Source organism: Cataglyphis hispanica, chromosome 15, assembly GCF_021464435.1.
Source record: "Cataglyphis hispanica isolate Lineage 1 chromosome 15, ULB_Chis1_1.0, whole genome shotgun sequence".
NCBI classification, from domain to species: Eukaryota; Metazoa; Arthropoda; class Insecta; order Hymenoptera; family Formicidae; genus Cataglyphis; species Cataglyphis hispanica.
This window is the reverse complement of record NC_065968.1, coordinates 3,761,675-3,781,649: the sequence shown is the minus strand read 5'-3', so window position 1 is coordinate 3,781,649 and position 19,975 is coordinate 3,761,675. Positions and strand designations below refer to the sequence as shown.

Here is a 19,975-nt window from a genome sequence, read left to right as displayed (position 1 = left end):
GTTATATGTATATATGTATGTGTGTTTGTAACTAATTTAAATTCTTAAAAAAAATATAAAAATATTTACAATATTACATAGTAAATATGTCATGTATATCCTTTTTAAGATAACTTGCATGTTTCAACATTCCTTATGTATATGCTGCAATCTACAGTATAAATAAGTAACAATAGTGTATAAGTGCCAATATAAAAAGTCTATTTGCAATACAATACGTGATTACTTGATATATTAAAATTACTCACATAAAAATTTTACACTGTAGTATCTATACATATATATACATATATTGTTGAGAAATTTCTTTCACTTATTTTAAATTAGTTTTATATACAATTTTTTCATAAATCTAATTTTTAGTACCTTCCACATATAATTATATAAAGACAATTATAGTAGATCATAATTAAATCTCTATTATGTCTCAATAAGAAGAAAAATCATCAATCACATATCTTGTTTTTCTTTACCACTAAAAGAACATTTATCAAAGCATGCTTTATTTTTCACAATCGCTGGTATCTCATTATTTAATAATTCATGTAATGTTTTGCCATCATGTTTGTATATCCATTGACCATTTATAAAATCATAACGTTTTGGCCCTGATTTTGGAGAAGAGAGCCAAATCTGTTTGTTTGGTGTTTGGCGATTTATAACATAAGTACCATATGGCTCACCAAACATTACAGTCAGTACACCATCCTGCAGCAAAAATATTGCAAATATTATTACATGCACACACAATAGCAATTATAGATTCTTTAACTAATATTCGCATACTCCATAAGATACATCGGCGTCTGGTAAATGTGCCGCTGCTTCGATTAATTCCTCAAAGTACTCACTTAATGAGTCTAAAGTTTCATCACAGATCTTCTCATATTGCACAGAGCTAAGTGAGCTAATAAAATTACATAAATAATGAATTTTGATGTTTCAACAGCATGTACAAATATTATAAATAGTATTAATTAAAAAAAAAAGAATTAATGTAAAAATACTCACTATTCTGTTGAATATTCGGTATCTGCACTAAAATTTTTTAGAGGCAATTGTAATAAAGTTTGAGAATTTTTCTTCGAAAAATGTACTGAATTAAGATTAACATAACCTCGAACATAGCTTTTACATCTATTCACTTGTATGATACGTTTTTTAATCGAAGTCTTATTTAACAAACTACAAGATATCCTCGAAATTATGTTATATCTCGTTACGATAGGCAACATGATAAACAGTCTCTTTGAAGTTTTATTGATTAAACAAACTCTCCGATTAATACAACGAAATTTTCTGACACATGTTTACATTACGTCAATACATAGTATATCCCGCGTACCGCGTGCAAGATGTTACTTATTGCACAAGCTCAACAGTAGATTTATAAACAATAATAATAACAATAAATTTCTTTGAAATTTTACTTAAAAACAAGATTAGCATTTATCAAAACAAACTGCTGGATTTTGCTGAAAAGGAAAATAATAATTTCTGATATTTAATATTTTAAGCTACGGTCGCACGGAGTTCACTTGACAGAACCGTCACATATTAAAATGTATGACAATTCCATTAAATGAACTCCACGCGACCGTAGCTATAAGCATTTTGTCAAATATTATAATAAAATTACTTAGAAAGAAAAGAGACAAATTTAATTTTTAAGAATAGATATTATTAACAGAATATGTATAAGTGTGTATAAATAATATGCGAAATGCCAAAGATCGATAGTATCAAGTGACCGTCGTTTTATATAATATAAATTATATTTGTTTATAATTTATCTTTTTCATAAAATTTTTTTTCTCACAGCTGCGTATGACAATATTAATTAATATTCGAAAATGACTAATAGAGCAATCTGGGGCTTTTAAATGATTTCACAATTTCTTAATACGGGAACCGTCGAGGGAATCCCTGGGACAAACAGTGAGGCAGAATTTACACGACTACGATGAATAAAAAAAAGTAAGAAGAGCCAGGCAAGGAGACACATGATAACATGTTCTCTAGCAGCAGTATAAGCGAATCATTCAATACACGATACGAGCGTGCATGTATCAGTCTTTCTCTGAATGGCACGCGAATCTGACGTTCAATAAATATCGTGGCTTCAACGAGAATCGATAATCATAAACATGTTTTCCTGCAAAACTGATCTACCGATACTTCGGCTAACGTTTGCATTAGCATGTATATTCGCGAAACCGGTGTTTCCTTACGTGCTACCAGATCCGACCTTCGAAGTACTAAAGCCGCAAGGCCTTCGAGTTTCTATACCTGGTAAGTTTGATATCGAGATTTATAAAGCTTTCTTTAGGAAAATAAAGAAATGTAACAATATTAAGTATTAAACTTTCCAAAAAAAACATTTTTTGAAAAGATTAAATAGAAAAAAGTTTCTTACAAGTTCAAATTACAGAGCATCATGTTTAGTTTGTTGCTTGAAAAATTACATTGTAAAAAGATAATTGTTTTTAATTACATCATTAAAGGCGTCTAATTAAATTGAAAAAAAAATAATTATTACATGTATTTATTCTCAAATTATTATGATGATTTTGTAATGCGATCATGTAAAAGCAATATGAATTTAATAATGAAAATAATGGTGGGAAAAAAAAATTATCATTATAAAAATATTGGATAATTCGTTTAACTGCTGCGAATTTATAAAAAGTGCATTTTATTAGAGAATTATATTGTGCCGCACATGACTCAATTACGATGATTTATATAATACGAATGCACGCTTACACATACATCGCAATCATCGTCAGTGTATATTATCAAAAGCACTAGGGTCGTGTCAAGTTGAATATTTATCTCAAGTATTAAATCTATATGTGTTTTAGAAGCATAATATATAGATGTATATTCTATGATTGTTTGCGCGTTTAAGCAATATTGATGTTTATTGAAATTATTTAATTTATTAACGTTATCAATTATTAACGTACTAGTATATGGTTCCGCAATTCAATCATCCACTTGGGGATTCCCTGGGATAACCAAGACTAATTGTTAATGTAAGAAGCGTGTGATATTAAACGCTTTTTCTTGGAGTGCTGACGTATCTTATTTTAATACTGTTTTTATATATACTATTCAACAACTGATTATATTATGATTATATATATAATTTTTAAAGAAGTTTTATATCATAAGAGTTAACTCCTTTAATTATAATGTTGCATTTAATTTTTATATTTTAAACTTTGACACATATGTCTTTATAATAAAATAAATTGTGCAACATAATAAAGAATAAAAGAATAAATAATAATTAGATAATGAAAAATAGTAAGAATACATACTTATATTGTAAACCACGAATTCTAATGTGGCTTATTTATAAGATATTTATACGCTATTTTATTTGATTAATAGATGCACCAGGCTTAAGAATATTTGGTTTCCACGCTAACGTAAATAAGGCAATTCGCGCCAATGAAAACGGCGAAATTGCCGGTGATGTTTATTTAGCGACAAACGGCCGTTGGATTTTCGAGGATCCGGAAGTGGCTGTAAAAAAAAGAGATGTACTTCATTATTGGATTTATGCGCAAGTGAATGGAGCTCATTATAAAAACAATGTCCAAACGTGGAGACATTCCTGTAAGATTATTTACGTAAACACACAACAATTTATGATTCACGATGATGATTCAGTAAAAGTAACAGTATTTTTACGGTAATGATAACGTATTTCTTGGATTGATAGCAGTGGGAAGTCAAGAAATTGGCAGCCAAGAAACTACGCAGCGCTCTACTACATCAAGGTATGAAACTCCGACCACAAGTCGACTATTGCTCGAGGATAATTTCGATTCCTTCAATGCGTCATTATGGAAACGCGAAATAAAAATGCCTTTAAGACCGGTGAGTATTGTGAGGCCAGAAGTCATTTCAGAATCGCTAAAAAAATACAATAAAGCAAAGATGAGACAGTAATGTGTACGATGAAAGATTAGCACAACGCTTGATGCACGTTATATTCTCTTTTTTTCATTAAATAAATATAAAATAAAATCTTGTTGAAATTAGGACTATGAGTTCTGCGTATATCACAATGACAATCATCAACAGCTTGTGCAAATTGATGATGGTCAATTACTCATAAAGCCGATTATATTAGAGGATTTGTACGGCGAGAACGCGACTGCGTATGGAAGATTACAACTCAATAAGTAAATATATTACACATTATAGGATCGACATAAGATCTCTCTTTAATGAAAATTCTCACTGCTCTCTCTTTTATTTTTAATTTATTCTTTTTTTTAGGTGTACTAGTACGATCTCTGAGGAATGTTCGCGGCAAGCATTATCATATAGTATTCTCCCACCTATTATATCTGCGCGACTTACCACGAAGGAACGTTTCGTTTTGCGATACGGAAAAATCGAAATACGTGCGAGGTTTCCTCAAGGCGACTGGCTATATCCAGGTAATTATAAATAATCTGAGATTTTTTTTTGCACAACATAATTGAAAAAAATCCATACAATATAGAATAAAGCGATATTTCGTCGGATATATAGAATGTCAGAAAATTTCCTATTTACCACTTTTGTCAATCTGTCATTTTTGCAACAAGTTTCAATCAATTTCTTTTAATTTATATATTTTTTGCTAATCGTAAATATTAGAAAGTATTGTAAGTTAATAGCATTTGAAATTCTTATTTCCTGGGAGGAAATTTTGTGAATCTTTGTTGTTCTTGATCTGTGAGATAGTTTTTTTTTTCTCTAGATAGATCTTCTATAAATAAAGTTATCAAGGAATTCTTGAGAGAATCTAATCATAACATTGCATAATCTAACTCTTACAACAAAGATTAATAGTATTCATTAATTTATAATGTGTATCTTATTAAAAGAAAGTAAAAGAAATAAAAAAATCTATATCGTTCTATCTTATAATTTTATCAGAAATGTGGCTCGAGCCGAAATATTCTACGTACGGTGCAAATTATGCCAGTGGCCGTGTTCTTCTGGGTATGTCGCGGGGCAACGAAAATCTAGTGAATGCCACGGATGTTTCGAAAATTTACGATGCCCGAAGATTGGATTTTGGCGTGAGAGTATTAGGCGCGAATACTCTGTATGGATATTCTCCCAATATTCGAGAAATACTCGTATCTAAGATACATGAATTCGGACCGCGATGGACAAAGGATTTTCATGTATACACGACCATCTGGACCAGTGACGGTTTCACCTTTTTGGTCGATGGCGACGAAATCGGCCAAGTGAGACCTGACGAAGAAGGATGGATGACTGGCCCTAACGTAGGCAGGAGAAATGCTCCATTCGATCAAGAGGTAACATCATCTTGGCTTATGCTGCACTGGCGCATATAGTATTCCTGTAAAACAAATGTTATTATGTAAAAAAGTTCCAGAAAAAAAAAATTTTATACATAATCAAATATAAATTTATATAATTATATTCTATATATATATATATATATATATATATATATATATATATATATTCATAAAAAATTAGATGTTTATAATTTTTTTCTTATGATAGTTCTATATTACTCTCGGTGTCGGTGTGGGTGGAGTGCGTGTGTTTCCGGATAACACGACCAGTTCTGGATCGCCAAAACCTTGGAGGAATCTAGGTGCTAAGGTATGAATCCTTTAATATTCTCAATATTAGATATAGTTTCTGTTCTAAAAATATTCTCTTAAAATAAGATATATTTATTTTTAAAATAGCTATATAAAGAATATATACAATATATTTAATCAATTATAGGCAATGTTGAATTTCTGGAACTCTCGAAACGAATGGCTGTCAACCTGGAGAAAAGACGGTGGCGAAAAGACTGCTTTTGCGATAGATTACATTAAAGTGTGGTCTCATTGAATTAATGCGTTCACATCCATATACTCATTTCTTATTATTCATATATCATTTCTCTTATCATTCGTATTTTTTATAGCAATATATCTCTCAGATTTTTGTCAAATGACGTATGTACAAGTAGTTATTCGATACTGCTGCTAAGCATCAATAAAAATTGGCAACTCAATTATCTTTTGATTCAACGATGACGAAAAATTACAATGTTGCCAGTGATATTATATTCTAATATTCGAGATAAAGTCCTCACCGCGAGATGTATGTAAAGTCCTTTTTACGTATAACGCAATCCAGGAATTTTATAATTGTAGTGCATTGTTTCTCTGTAAAAACGATACTATCCGCGAAATTGGAAAGAAATTCAGGGTCGCCCGGAGCTGGTTCTACCTTTAATGCTCCTTCTATTAACCGCTCAGACGATCATCCTCTGATAATATTTCTACGTGAACATAAACATTTTTTTAAACGATGTTTATGAAGGACATGTTTTCCACGTTTAGCACAGTAGATTTTCCGAAGCGATATCATTATTCATAGATATATTCGCTAATTATAACTTTCCCTACATGACATTTTGTTCTCTCAGTAATGTATCTTATCTTCTGTCTTTCTTAACATATATATATCCTTATGTATTATATTCTTATATAAAAATAAAAAAGTGTATCTATTATATATTTTCGTTTAAATCTTACATAGAAAAAAAATATTTAAAAAAATGGATTTATAATGGAGTTATCATATTTCGTTTACATCATTACATCATTGTATGGAATAACGTATAGGTATCCCGCAGAGTTAAAAAACCGAGATAGTACTAGATTTGATATATTGTGGCAACTGACTATCAAGGTCATCTTGTACAAAATCAGACTTGATTTTATTCCGAAGTTTTACTTTTCTGTCGAACGTCATTTCAAACATATATGAGAAATTCAATTCTAAAATTGTTCGCAAAGTCTCGTGCTTTGATGTTGACATAAATATTTTTTTAAACAGCATATAAGGAAACCAGACATAGTAAAAAAGAATAATTCAAACGCAATGTGCCGACTTTCGACCTGGTCCATCTTCCAAACCGGTTTACCTCGGAAACAAGAAAAAAGGAGCACCGTGCGGTCTTTCTTCCGTCTGCTTCGCAGTGTTGTACTTGATACGCTCTGTCGGAGAGCCAATTAATTTAACATCTACTAGTACGCACGTGTACTTTTACATTATCATAGCACATAAGATCTCATCAAAGTCGAACGATCTCATCTTCGGCTTCGACGTCTTGTCCGGTTTCGTTCCCTCTTCTACGGCGACGAAACTTTTTCTATGCGAGCAGTCGATCGATAGCTCTCGCGGTAGCTACCACGATTTCCTCTCGTAGAATCGGCAGATCAAATTCAAACTGTGTTTAATTCTTCGTAAAACTTTAATGAATGTTAACTTAGTTCATCACATTTAACCGGTTAATCCACATCCACTTGTCAAGATTTCATGATAGATGATGATGCTAAAAAAGGTGGCTGTTATTTTAATAGTTTTCATTTGGGCCCGTGATTCTTTGGCAAATTATCATCATCGCGCAAGACGCTCAAGTAAGTTTCAAAAGCAAGTAAATATTATAATTATTTACTATTCGAAATATAAAATATAAAATTATGATACTGCCGGATTTGTTTAAATTTTTTAAGTAAATTTAAAATTAATAAATATTTTGTTCATTTTTTATTACATATTATGGTGTGTATATATGTATATTTCAGAAAAATTTATATAATATATTTTCCAAATAAAATTTATCCAAAAATGATCACATAAGAGGCGAAAATAATCAAAATAGTTTAAAAATTTTTTTTACGCATCTTCCAGATATATTGCTTAGCTAATATTTATATGTACATATCTAATGATTTATTACCTTTACTGAATACAAATTTTCATAAAATCATTTACATACATACACAGCAAAGATGTCATTGAGAATATCGGATGTTTAAATATAATTTATTGTCGTTACCTACATCATATCAGTTTCTGCATCTCTCAATGCATGCAGAATAATTGTAAAACGTGATTAAATGAACGTATCGGATTGATTTATTAAAACCGGTTCTATATATATAATTATATAAGAATTAGATAATTAAAAATTTATATGAGAATTTCATTGCAGACAACGAATATATACTGCACAGATGTACAGCTACTGCGGAATTAATTAGGAAACACAGGAACGGGGAAAGTGTTAATTCGCGCAAAGCCGAGGATGATTCGTCCTCTAAGTTGCAAATACAACAGAAAGATCCTGAGCTTTTCGTAGCAACATCTCTAACTGATGTTTCCCGACCTGAAACTTCGAGCGGTGTTTATCGACGTATGACTCATATGAAAAGGCGCGGTAGTGGACACGCACGTCGAATCACAGGCACGCATTTGGCAGATACACCCCTCAAAACCCTCAATATAAATGTATCTCAAGACAGACCAACGGCCTTCAAAAGAAAAAACCCGTTACCGGAACTTGCGCATGATGTATCGAGCAGAAAAATTGATTCGTCACCGCGTGTAGTAATCATAAAACCTAACATATAATCATAAATCGTAACTTAACATTCTTCCAATGACGCTTTACTTACGCAAAGTTTGAATTTATTGTACAGATTGGCGTAACCATTGTTACAATTATTTGTAATAATTTAAATAAAACCGCGATGCACTTTAGATTGCAATCATTTATCCAAATAATTGTCACAGCTTTTTATGCTATTATTATTGATAATTTTTAAGAGATTATTTTTAACTCGATTAAATATTGAAATATTGTATTATATACATTTCAAACATATTTTCTTTGTAATTTATATCAGGAAATTATCTACAATACAGGGATATAACATAAATAATTGTTCATAGTTATACTTTACACATTTCAGCTATACTCTCTGGCAACTTTTGTAGTTCAACCTGCAAACAGAAATTTTCAAATAAATAAAATGCAAAAATAATACATAAGAAAAAATTGAAACATAAAAAAAATATTAGATCTTTTTAAATTATAAAACTTTAACCTTGGTCACTTTCATTGCTACTCCTTCTGGTAAATTTCTCTGAAGGTATTCTATAAAAGTATCTGCTGTTGACCCGGTTAATTTCAAAAAATCCAAATAACGGTAATAAGTTCTGATTTCGTACTGAACTCGATGCTTTTTATGAACGTGAGCAGATTTCAATACCGTCCACCGTTCATGGATAGCTTTACGTGGCGCTGTGCTATAATTATACAAAAGTATATTTTAATACATCATCTATATAATTAGCCAAATGTTAACGAAAATCAAATAATCAATGAACTTACTTTCTGCATACATTGATATTCAAATAATTTGCAGCCATCACTGCAAATTCTCCATAGCTCTTTAATACCGCAGGATCATTTCCTCTAACTTCAATCTCGATCTTTTTGTATAACTTATCTGGTGTGCCCTAAAAGAAGAGTAACCCTATTTTTATACAACTCAAACAAATTGTTAGAAAAATGACAAGATTTTTCATAAAATTTACCGTATTCGTCGAAAGTGAGGACGCCTGTTCCCTTGTCGAATCTTGCTGCTGTTCATTCTGTTGTATTGATGTTGAATATTTCACAAAGGACGTGTCTCGTAGAAATTTATGCACGAGAACACTGGCGTGTTTTGATTCACATTGAACAACACCAGTGAGAGTATTCTTGAGCAAAAACGGTATCTATCAAAAATGTTAAATAATATAGGTTAGGTTACGTTTAATTTACAATCGATTCAAATTAATCACGTTGGTTTTCATTAAAGTACCTTTGTCAGGAACATTTTTCGTCGTTATCGGTTCTTCCAAGGTACACAAACTCCATCTTGAAAAGGCGAAGGTTAGCTTCAGCGCCGCTCATCCTCGGACTTTCATATGAGTGAACTAAAATCGGTCACGTGTCAAGAGATGAGGAGTAAATTGAAAACTATAGGGCTTACATATGTATATTCTTATTTCAGCAATATAATTAATATAAAAATGAGCCAGATGTTATAAATCACAATTATATTTGATGTTATATAGTGTATAAATATATAAACTGTATTTATTTATAAATAGAAATTTTATGTGAAAAGAAATTAATTTTATCATATTTATATATTCATATTTTATACCAAAGTACTATAAGTTGTGTGTGTGTATGAGCATAAATTTTTCATTTGTTTTAATTTTAAAATATTTATGATAGAAAACATTAGTACATAAACATTAGCATTATATATATTTTTGTATGCTTAATTATTAATACACAATATTTGACAGGAGCAATTTAATTTTGCTACAACTATTATATGTAATTTAGATTATTATATATTTAGATTATATATATAATAGGCACATACTATATTCTATATTTTAGAATTTTATATATAACACATGAATTCCAATGCAATTTATTTTCAGAAATACTTCAGTGGAAGATACATTCGGCTGTTATTACATACATATAGATATATCAACTTTGTTTATGCAAAATGATATATGTACAATGCTTATAAGAAGCATACAGCCTTTTGTGTCTTTAAAAGTAATACAATCGATTGTTACCCATAGAAAAGGAATACAATCAAACAAAAAATTATCAATAAAATAATTTGTTAGCAATAAATTGTTTCACTATAATGAATATCACTTAAAGAAAAAGTAGAAATACAGAAGAGCACTGTTGTCATTTTCACAATACCACAATGCAACTCTCAATTAAACAGAGAAAATTATTCTAACACATATATATATATATATATATATATATATATATATATATATATATATATATATAATTTGCAATTACATAATTCTATTTAATTCATCAAGACATATTTGTTACTGTAAGAAACTGTAAATTAAACTGTAGATCCAAAAAAAAACCTTGTTTTTTAGTGTCATAATCTGAAACGTTCTCGAGCTAGCAAAAGTGAAATCTAAATCATTATTAACTCGACAACTCGTAACATCAAAATATCTAATTTAACGTCGATCCTTAAACGAATTGGTCATAAAGGGCCGCTGCGATTGTGACGGAAAATTATAGTTCGATGGCTGCCACGCTGCAACATTGTTACCTCCCTGCCAATTGTTCGATAATGGTACTTTCTTAGTCACATCGTTCAAAGGTAACCAGCGCGATTCATTTATGCTCAAATTACCGCTGTTTTGACATGATTGTTTTGCCGGAAAAGCTTGCGATTTATTTTGCCAATTGTCTTTAGACTTTGTCCACGGATCCCCTTTGTCAGCCTCTCTCGACCAACTAGACGACGAGGCGCCCTGATTATCGAGATTCACCCATCTCTCCTTCAATCCAAGATTACTTTCGTCCCCCCAGGGATCTCGTGCATCTTCCGGCAGATCGTTCCAATCGTCCTTGTCTCCTTGATTCCAGGAGTCGTTAGATTGTTCCCATGATGATCGCGATTTGTCCGCATTCATCCAAGGCTCCTTGCCGCGGCCACCCAAACTTTCCTTGCGATTCCAATTTTCGCCGCTAATTCCTGACCTGGAGGGACCAGACCATCTATTGTCCGAAGTCTGCCATGGTTCCTTCATACCAGGTTTCGCGAGCGATTGCTTAGAGCCCCACGAATTTCCATGAAACGAGGAATCTCTGGTGTTCCAAGCCTTCTCTTGGTTAGCCAGTTTGCGATATCTATCATTGTCGGACAAAGGTTGCCAGTTTCCGCTTGTTGTCGGTTGTCTCTCGTTACGCCAAACATTCTCAGGTCTATCGTTAATGGATCGTTGCCAGGTGCTACTCTGTTCGATAGCGCCGCGGCTCGGTATGTCCCATTCGTCCGCGAACCTATTTGGTGGCGGACTCTGATGCCTCGGCGGGGATTGCTGTCGCCTCGAAGGCGATGACGTGAGACCAGGCATTTGATGGGACGAGAAGCGTCTCATGCTGGGCGAATGATGCCTTGGTGGAAGGATCATGTCTCTTGATCTTGGCGGCGACATCATTCTACCGACCGGCGATACGGGTCTCATGTCTGTAGACATTTGATGGTCTATAGGCGATATCGGTCGTCTGATGGGAGTTATTGGTCTCCTCATGGGGGGAGACATCTCTCTTGCAGACGAATCATATATTCCTATCGGCGACACTTGTCGTCTCGGTGGCGATAATTGTAGTCTAGTCGGCGACATATGACGTCGTATCGGTGACATCGGTCGACCGGTCATTGATCTTGGCGGTCTTGGCGGTCTTGGCGGTGTCACTGGCCGTCTCGGCGGAGACATAGCTCGGTTAAGTGGTGAGAACGGACGTGGTGTTACTTGAAATCTACCACCGGATGGTGCTACGTGCCTTAACGGCGATGCTGGCCGTCTCGGAGGAGAATATTCACGGTGCGAAGGAGAATCGCGGGTTTCATATGGCCTATCCGGAGGGAGATGCCTCCTAGGCGGCGAACACTGGCGTCTCGGTGGTGACAATAATGGACGCTTCGGTGAAAATTTATTCGGTGATGTTCGATGTCTAAATGATAAATCCTGTCTCTTCATCGGGAAAGCTACCGGCTTTCTCATAGGCCCCTCATTCCAGCGATTTTTATCGAAATTTTTATTCTTATTCCAAGAATTATCTTGATTTTGTTGTCTACCTCTATTGTCAGATGATTTTACTGATATCGGCATCACTATATCTGGTTCCAGTGGTGCCAAATTATGATATTTCTTGAATTTCGGTTTAACATCCTCGGTCTCTAAATATTCCTTGTTTGCCGCCGTGATAACGATATCCTGAGCACGAGTTTCTTGTACAAATCGACCTTTCAATAGCGGATCATCATCAAGATCCTTCTTTATCTGAACCTGATCGGTCTCAGGCGGTGCAATGCGATCCCACACTGAACGTGGTAATTGATTCTGAAGCTTATTGGTCTGATCGAGAACCAAACTTAAGACATTTTTTATTTCTTTAGCGGTCGTTGGGTCAACTGTAGGAGATGGACCGCTTAATTGCTCTTTCGCTGCTTCGAGAATTTCTCGGCTTTGATTCACTTTTTGTATTAAGTCTGCATCAATACGATTATTCGACAATTTTTTCCTTAAATCGATTTGTTCTTTATTCTCTTTTGTCTTTTTTTCGAATAACGGATTAATGCGAAGTGCCGGGTTTTCATAGAGCCAATTCTTTTTCTTAGCAGTAACATCTGATTAATAAAAAAAAAAGTATATATTACAGAGATGTATATAATAATCTCGTATAATGTTTAATTAGATTTATATTATCAAACTTACCCTGTTGCCATGATTTAAATCCAGGTTTTTCGAATTTCTTCGACACTTTTTTAGATATTTCTATTATCTCGGGCGAATGGTCTCGTTTCAATTTTATTTTACCTTTTACCGGTGAACTTGAACCGCTTTTCGTGAAAGTTGTCTTTTTTGCGGGTAAGAGTTTAGATTTCTTTGCAAGTTCAGCTTTCGCTAATGGATTCTTTCTTAATTGTACATCAGAACTTTCAGTTCCATCATTATTAATTATTCTCTCCAATTCCTTAGTGTTATTCAATGATTTACTTTCCTCATCCAACATTTTGAGGAACCACGGCTGTGTGAGTCTATGCATGTATCTACGTTCCATTAGAATAACTGCATCGAAATGGGGCCCGTTGGGCAATGTGTCGACAACGCATGCACGAATTGGCATGAATGGATGACCAAGATCACCTTCTATAGGCCGTGCAAGTTCTAATATTGCTCGGACCGATTGTTTTGTCAATGGGGTCACCATTACGATACGTCGTAGAGACGTGATTTTTCGTAAAGCTGTCATTACTTCAATGGCTAAAAGATATCATAACTTTAGAGTTTTATTATTGAAGAATAAATTATGACCGGAACTCGCGCTAAATTTGAATCGTTATTGATTGATCGCCAATAATATTAAAATATTAAAATATTAAAAAGGAAAAAAAAAGAACAAATCAAATTAAATCGGGTTTGCATACCTCTACCCATGTTGGTGTTTGCGTTGATTATGCTGTAAGTCACGCGATTTTTATTGTGTAAGTCACGCGCAGCATTTATCTTATTCACGACTTCAAACGGAGATCCCATTATAAAAGATACATTATATATTTTGTTCAAATTGCAAGTCATTTCAGCTTCTTCTACCTCCGAAGGTGAATCAACTCCTATCACTTCACGACATTTCTGTTATAATGCAATGATAATACATTAATTGTTCTGTTAATTTAGTTTAATGTTGCGCGTTTATATAGATATGTGATACTTTGACGTTAAAATAATACGTCATACTGTGTCATTTGATTTGCTTAATAATGCGTTCGCATTATATGCATATCTTGTCACAAATTGCACGTGTACTTACAGATGCTATTGTAAGTCCAATCACACCAATTCCACAACCGACTTCAAGTATGGTTGTTCTTGGCGTCGGCTTAAGCATATCAGCAACTGTTTTAGCTACATTCCATGCACCAGCAGCGTTAGACCAAAAATTTGTCTTTGGCGTAAGCCGTAACTTTAAATCACCCACGACTTCATCTAGAGCTTCTGCTCCCACTAAGAATGTAGTAACAGCTTTATCATCATATCTGAAACGAAGTGAAATATGCAGATTTCCGCTGCTTTAGAAGCTGAGCTTTTTCATTTCGTCAGATTCTTACTTGTTTATCGATTTGCAATAAAGGGATTTGACATTACAATCCTTTCCCGAACTAGATTCATATATCTGCTTCAAACGATCCATGGTGTTGCGATTAATATTCTTTCCAGTTGCAAAGAGCATGAGCTCATCCTTGCTATTGCAACGTACTAATAACCATGACCACTGTTGTTTTTTATCCTGCACTGGATCTTTCTTTACATTAATGTCCACAGATGTATCATCTGATGGATTCTCATTAAAAGTTATTGCATCTTGACTTGATATAGTTGTTTGAAGAAAATCTTCAAATATCTGTATATCAATAACTTTTGATTTATCAATCACAATCATTATTATGTAAATTTAATTATATCTAACTGATTTTGTTATTGCACACATTCAGGTTTATATATATATAAACTATAAACCATATATTAAAATGATCATATTGCAAAATATCAATTATTATAATTATTTTTATGTTACATGCAGCAATAAATTATTATTATATATTGCACTTTAATCACTTTTTTATCAGTTTATTTTACAAATTTATTTTATAAATTGATAAACTCATATTTATATGTCTATATACAAATTTAATTTCCGATTGAATATATGATTTGTACAACAGATAATTTAAAAATATATGAACTCATTCTATTTCCATTGCTTTATATAATTAAACTCATGTATATATGCATTATGTTCACTGCTCATGTCTCATATCATTAATAGAGTCTCACATTTAAATTGTAACGTTGTTGAAGTTGCATATATGGTCAATTATCTATATCATAAAATTATTGGAAACAAACATTGTTCTTATTATAAAGTTTCCTTTCAGTTAAAATTTTTATTTCAATTATATATGCAGAATATAAATATTGCTGCATACTGTCTTTCACTTGTTTTCTCATTCTAGAGGTATTTGTAATTATGTGTAAGCATTGTGATAAATATAATTAGTCACAAAGCAGCACTTATTGGCATTTGATTCATAAAATAGACAATAATGCAACCAATGTCATCATGATACAAGCTTTCACTTGTATATTTTTTGTAAATATCTATATACTCAATTGAATATTCAAGTATCAAACATTACTTGCATCATGATATAAATAATTCTGTATATTAATATGTGCAGTACGCATATCGGTTATTGTCATTTTTCTTTCTCTTTTCTTTCAAAAAATCGTTCATGTTTGAAATGTAAATGTCTAGTATCGTATCGTATATAAATCGGAAGACATGCGATATTCAATATTATCCTTTGTAACAATGATAATGCTGTGTATTATATTGCACACATAGATGCACAATACAATACACTTTTTCTGTTTAGATATTTGTAATTTTCGTATATAATTTCCTTTGTGTGAAGAGAATGTTGTATATCTTCAGTGATGAAAATTTCTATCAAGTTTATTCATTACATAGTATCACAGTTTAAAAATTATATTGTTTATATGTGTTGCACGTTATGTACATATGTATATAATTAATTATATACATATTTTTCACTTTTATTTTTTTCTTTTAATTCTTATTTCTGTTATCAATTCTATTGCGATATTAGCAATATCTTGATTTTGAATGCAATCATTTTATTATATATGCAATATCATATGGCAACTTCCAGGAGAGACTTCCATGAGACACTTTCTTACTTTAGTAATATGTATATATATATAATTTATTTGCATCACATAGCATTAATCTCCATAGGATTAATCTTGCAGTATATTATTTTAGAAATATATTTTATTATAAATCCGTTTTTATGTTTTTTTATAAATATTTGATTTGCCTACTTTTTTATAAGACACTATCCTTTTCTTTTATTACAATTGAATATATGTTAAATGTATATTAAATATAAAAATACTTTTTATATTTTGCAAAAATTTGCATATATTTGCATGTATCAGCAAGATATATATATATATATATATATATATATATATATATATATATCTTGAGAATTAAAAATTTTATGTACTAAACTGCATCGATGAATCAGAAATATAAATTGATGAAAAAGTTCGTTTATTTTTTATCAATATAAAAACTATATATTATATATATATATATATATATATATATATATATATATATATATATATAACCAACTCTTTCTAATAAATTTACCTTGACAGCATTTAATACAAAAGATGGAAATTCCGCCAAATTATCAGTATTAACACCTCCTGCTCCCATTGGTTCAAGATGCCAGACTACTTTGAAACATTTTTGATTAGAAGAACCTGGATTATTCTCTTCTTTTATAGGTATCGGTATATGTTTCTTACTACCTGAACATACCATCCACATATATACACATATATACATTATACACTATTTATTACTATTTGTGTAATGAGTTATGCTAAATAAAGATGTAATTATTTTTTTATTTTTCTTAAATATTATTCTTACTTCTACATAATATTAATTACATCTGCATAATAATATTATTATTACTTCTACATAAAATATGTGAAAACTTTCTTTCTCTCTTTCTTAATTGCGCATGAAAGGTTTAATAAACAAATATGAAATCAACACTAAATTGAAGCAAAATTTCTAAAAATGTACTAAACAGTTTTAAGAAGAAATATTTCTTTTTCAAACTACACATACATATACACAGTATATCAAATTTCTATTAAAATCCATGATTGTATTTGAGATAAAAAACTATAAGCAGAAAAGAAAATGCTATCTCTCTTTCTACAGCTATAAATCTCTCATAATTAAAAAAATAATAAGGAGCAGATAGATATACTTTATTAGACAAATAAAAAATTTTATTTATTATTATTATTATTGTCTCTAAAAAGCTTTATTATAATATTCCCCCAATAAAAAAGTAAATATATTATTAATGTTAATTATGTAAGCCACAAATTTTTAAATTTAAGAAAAAAGTATATGTAATATATATTGAAAAAAACTAATTAAATGACTATTGGTAAATACCCAAAAAGTTTGATATTTATGCTGTACATGTTGTAATATAAATGAAATAAAATATATTAAGTTTTTTAAAATATTAACTTTTCCATACTCACATAGAAACTTCCAACGATTAGTGTGCGGATTAATTAGTGAACAACGTCGAGGAGGAACTATCTTACATATAGGAGATCCCTCTATCCTCTCTATCCTTTCCAGCCATTTCTCATAATGAGGATAAGAAACTGATAACACTCGTGCTAATTTCGACAATCTCTCTTTCAGAAGTGCAGCTTTCTCTGCAATCTAAAAAATTTAATTTTAATATAACTTAGAACATCTTTTTATACAATTTTTAACTGTTTCGATTAAAAAAAAATACTAGATTATACACAATATTACCTTTTCTTCATACCACTTTTGTTCCGTAGGTTCATCATCAATCACTGTTATTTCTTCTTTTTCTTGCTCCTGCTCGTCTCTTTCTATTGCAAGAGAAGATTGAGAAACTTCCTTCATAGACTGGTCTATGCCAAAGGTTTCAGGATCCAATTCAATATTTTCTATTACATCTAGATGATGCATCACATCTTCATCTGTCACTTCCTTTTGCGTATCCAGCTGATCTAAGCTGATATCAGCAGTAAAATCAATATCATTGTTTAATCTCTGATCACATTCTACCTCCATCGGAATTGGTTTATCCATGTTGTTATTGCAAGAATTTGTACTATCTGCAACAGAATAATTCAATAATAATTTTATAATATAAGCAAGAAATATTATTAGTTAATATTGATGTCACAAATATTGTTTGACAATTAGTTTTCTTCCAATAAAATATAAGCGATCAATTATTATAAAACATTTCTTAAAACTGTTACGCAATACTCAAACTACAAATGACAATAATGTAATATATTCATATGCTTGATATAAAATCATCTATTATCAAAAAAATTATCAAAAAAATTTTATACACAAGACTTTAATTGCATATCGTACCAGTATTAATTTTAGAATCTTGTTGTTGCGTGGTACTGTCTGACTTTGGACAGGTCTTCTCAGTATCCTCTACTTGAACATTTTCGGCTGTTTCAGACGTCTTCTCTCCTTTGCATTCGTCTATTATCTCGTAGTGCTCGTCTTTGTTCATGACTATCCCAATAAGTCGTCTGTAAAATCAAACTACATGTATACAACAGAGTACAAAGCGATTATATCATCGAAATAAACCTCAATCGATAAGCATTTCTCGAATAATCCTTATCAGGTTAAAATCCGCGCATTTGCCTATTATATTAAAAGCCTCAATGAATGATGAACGGATATGATTTGCGGACTTGCTAAGATAAAAGATGTCCAAAATAAGACATTCGAGTAAATCTCTTATCGCCTTGTGGTATCAACAACTATGTTACATGACGTAATGCAATAATTGGCGATGGGATAATCGCCGTCGTAATGTATCAATTATTATTAGTGATAGTGAGGTCAGCGTACGATCGTGCGATTTCGGTTGTTACGAGACCAACGTGCTTCGATTCTTACCGTACATAAATTGCCTTTGTCTACGAAAACGAACGTCAAAGTAAGATCGCCTTCACACTGCGATCTTGCTTCTTCCTAATTGCTCGCTTTCGCCTCGTATCCATAGACGCAAAATATATGATATATAGACTCATAGACTGCTCGTGAGATAGAGACATAGCAACGCAACAAAAGGGACAGCGATATTAGCGAGCCAATCAGATGTCTTTCTCCTTTTTCTTCTCTAGAAAAGGATAGCATATCGAGTAAATAACTAATAATTCGTATATCCTAAAAGAGAACAAATAATACGAGATATGAATGAACATGAATGATTCTAAACCACTCGATGCGTTTTTACAATTGTCATTTGAGATCATTTTAATGGGGAATTAATTTCAAGTCAAATTAATTTGAGTTAATTAAGTTGCATGTGAGTATGTCAAATGTTGCCGAAATTTACAAGCTTCCAACAAAATTATTAAGTTGATATTTCATCTATTGTAAGAGCTTGTCAAACGTATCGATTGGCTACTGGATAGGGAATTTCTAGTGTCCTTTGTAATCAATCAGTCTGACAAAATTCTTGTACATATACGCGAAATTCAAATCCATCTTCAAAGTTTTGTTTCTTCTCTTTCAATCCTGACAAAAAAGAAATGACTTTTTTTAAAGAAATATTTATTTTTTTAAATAAATTTCAATTTTTTATATTATGTAACAATTGTAATATTTTATAATAGCTATTTTTATTATAATATTATTTCTCTCTCTCTCTCTCTCTCTTTCGAATAATAATAATTTTGATAAAATATTCAAATTGACAGATAAAATTTATGACATCTCATTAATCGTATAATAATGATATGTATACATAGACACACACATATATGGATCTGCTATTTTTTAAATTCCTAACCAAGGATAATG

At 31.5% G+C, this 19,975-nt stretch overlaps 4 protein-coding genes across 10 annotated transcripts in view; 2 read left to right on the top strand and 2 right to left on the bottom strand.

Annotated features, from left to right (window-relative positions):
* Positions 1 to 73: 73 nt before the first annotated feature.
* LOC126854947 (frataxin homolog, mitochondrial) lies at positions 74 to 1,505 on the bottom strand. Its single transcript, XM_050602150.1, has 3 exons — positions 1,012 to 1,505; positions 787 to 907; positions 74 to 708 (listed from the first exon to the last, which is right to left on the bottom strand). The coding sequence occupies exons 1-3, from the start codon at positions 1,233 to 1,235 to the stop codon at positions 451 to 453; spliced, it is 603 nt and encodes a 200-aa protein (XP_050458107.1). The 5' UTR covers positions 1,236 to 1,505; the 3' UTR covers positions 74 to 450.
* A 332-nt stretch (positions 1,506 to 1,837) lies between these two features.
* On the top strand, positions 1,838 to 6,058 carry LOC126854939 (beta-1,3-glucan-binding protein-like). Of its 2 annotated transcripts, none has more exons than XM_050602142.1 (8): positions 1,838 to 2,292; positions 3,400 to 3,627; positions 3,737 to 3,891; positions 4,057 to 4,199; positions 4,297 to 4,460; positions 4,945 to 5,336; positions 5,551 to 5,652; positions 5,782 to 6,058. In XM_050602142.1, the coding sequence occupies exons 1-8, from the start codon at positions 2,148 to 2,150 to the stop codon at positions 5,890 to 5,892; spliced, it is 1,440 nt and encodes a 479-aa protein (XP_050458099.1). In that variant the 5' UTR covers positions 1,838 to 2,147; the 3' UTR covers positions 5,893 to 6,058. The 2 variants fall into 2 exon arrangements, with proteins under 2 accessions (XP_050458099.1, XP_050458098.1); XM_050602141.1 differs by having other exon boundaries at positions 1,846 to 2,292; positions 3,734 to 3,891.
* A 683-nt stretch (positions 6,059 to 6,741) lies between these two features.
* LOC126854948 (uncharacterized) lies at positions 6,742 to 8,598 on the top strand. Its single transcript, XM_050602151.1, has 2 exons — positions 6,742 to 7,472; positions 8,051 to 8,598. The coding sequence occupies exons 1-2, from the start codon at positions 7,379 to 7,381 to the stop codon at positions 8,467 to 8,469; spliced, it is 513 nt and encodes a 170-aa protein (XP_050458108.1). The 5' UTR covers positions 6,742 to 7,378; the 3' UTR covers positions 8,470 to 8,598.
* A 1,720-nt stretch (positions 8,599 to 10,318) lies between these two features.
* LOC126854931 (uncharacterized) overlaps positions 10,319 to 19,975 on the bottom strand; it is a 129,702-nt gene continuing 120,045 nt past the window's right edge. For 4 of the 6 annotated variants that reach the window (XM_050602116.1, XM_050602115.1, XM_050602117.1 and 1 more), the window contains 10 exons: positions 19,067 to 19,289; positions 18,521 to 18,690; positions 17,918 to 18,249; positions 17,632 to 17,821; positions 16,709 to 16,872; positions 14,574 to 14,866; positions 14,276 to 14,501; positions 13,893 to 14,097; positions 13,180 to 13,728; positions 10,319 to 13,091 (listed from right to left, as the gene is read on the bottom strand). In XM_050602116.1, the coding sequence (XP_050458073.1) occupies positions 10,909 to 13,091; positions 13,180 to 13,728; positions 13,893 to 14,097; positions 14,276 to 14,501; positions 14,574 to 14,866; positions 16,709 to 16,872; positions 17,632 to 17,821; positions 17,918 to 18,249; positions 18,521 to 18,671 (4,293 nt within the window). In that variant the 5' untranslated portion in view covers positions 18,672 to 18,690; positions 19,067 to 19,289 and the 3' untranslated portion in view covers positions 10,319 to 10,908. The other 2 variants (XM_050602120.1, XM_050602119.1) reach the window with 2 other exon arrangements.

Bases quoted from the DNA above. Each gene is read 5' to 3' on its own strand.
- LOC126854947 (XM_050602150.1), bottom strand. From the start codon at position 1,235: ATGTTGCCTATCGTAACGAGATATAACATAATTTCGAGGATATCTTGT. The intron at 908-1,011 runs GTGAGTATTTTT...TAATTTTATTAG, and splicing joins ACCGAATATTCAACAGAATA to CTCACTTAGCTCTGTGCAAT. The intron at 709-786 runs GTATGCGAATAT...TTTTTGCTGCAG, and splicing joins ACGCCGATGTATCTTATGGA to GATGGTGTACTGACTGTAAT.
- LOC126854939 (XM_050602141.1), top strand. From the start codon at position 2,148: ATGTTTTCCTGCAAAACTGATCTACCGATACTTCGGCTAACGTTTGCA. The intron at 2,293-3,399 runs GTAAGTTTGATA...TTTGATTAATAG, and splicing joins CCTTCGAGTTTCTATACCTG to ATGCACCAGGCTTAAGAATA. The intron at 4,200-4,296 runs GTAAATATATTA...TCTTTTTTTTAG, and splicing joins GGAAGATTACAACTCAATAA to GTGTACTAGTACGATCTCTG.
- LOC126854948 (XM_050602151.1), top strand. From the start codon at position 7,379: ATGATGATGCTAAAAAAGGTGGCTGTTATTTTAATAGTTTTCATTTGG. The intron at 7,473-8,050 runs GTAAGTTTCAAA...ATTTCATTGCAG, and splicing joins TCATCGCGCAAGACGCTCAA to ACAACGAATATATACTGCAC.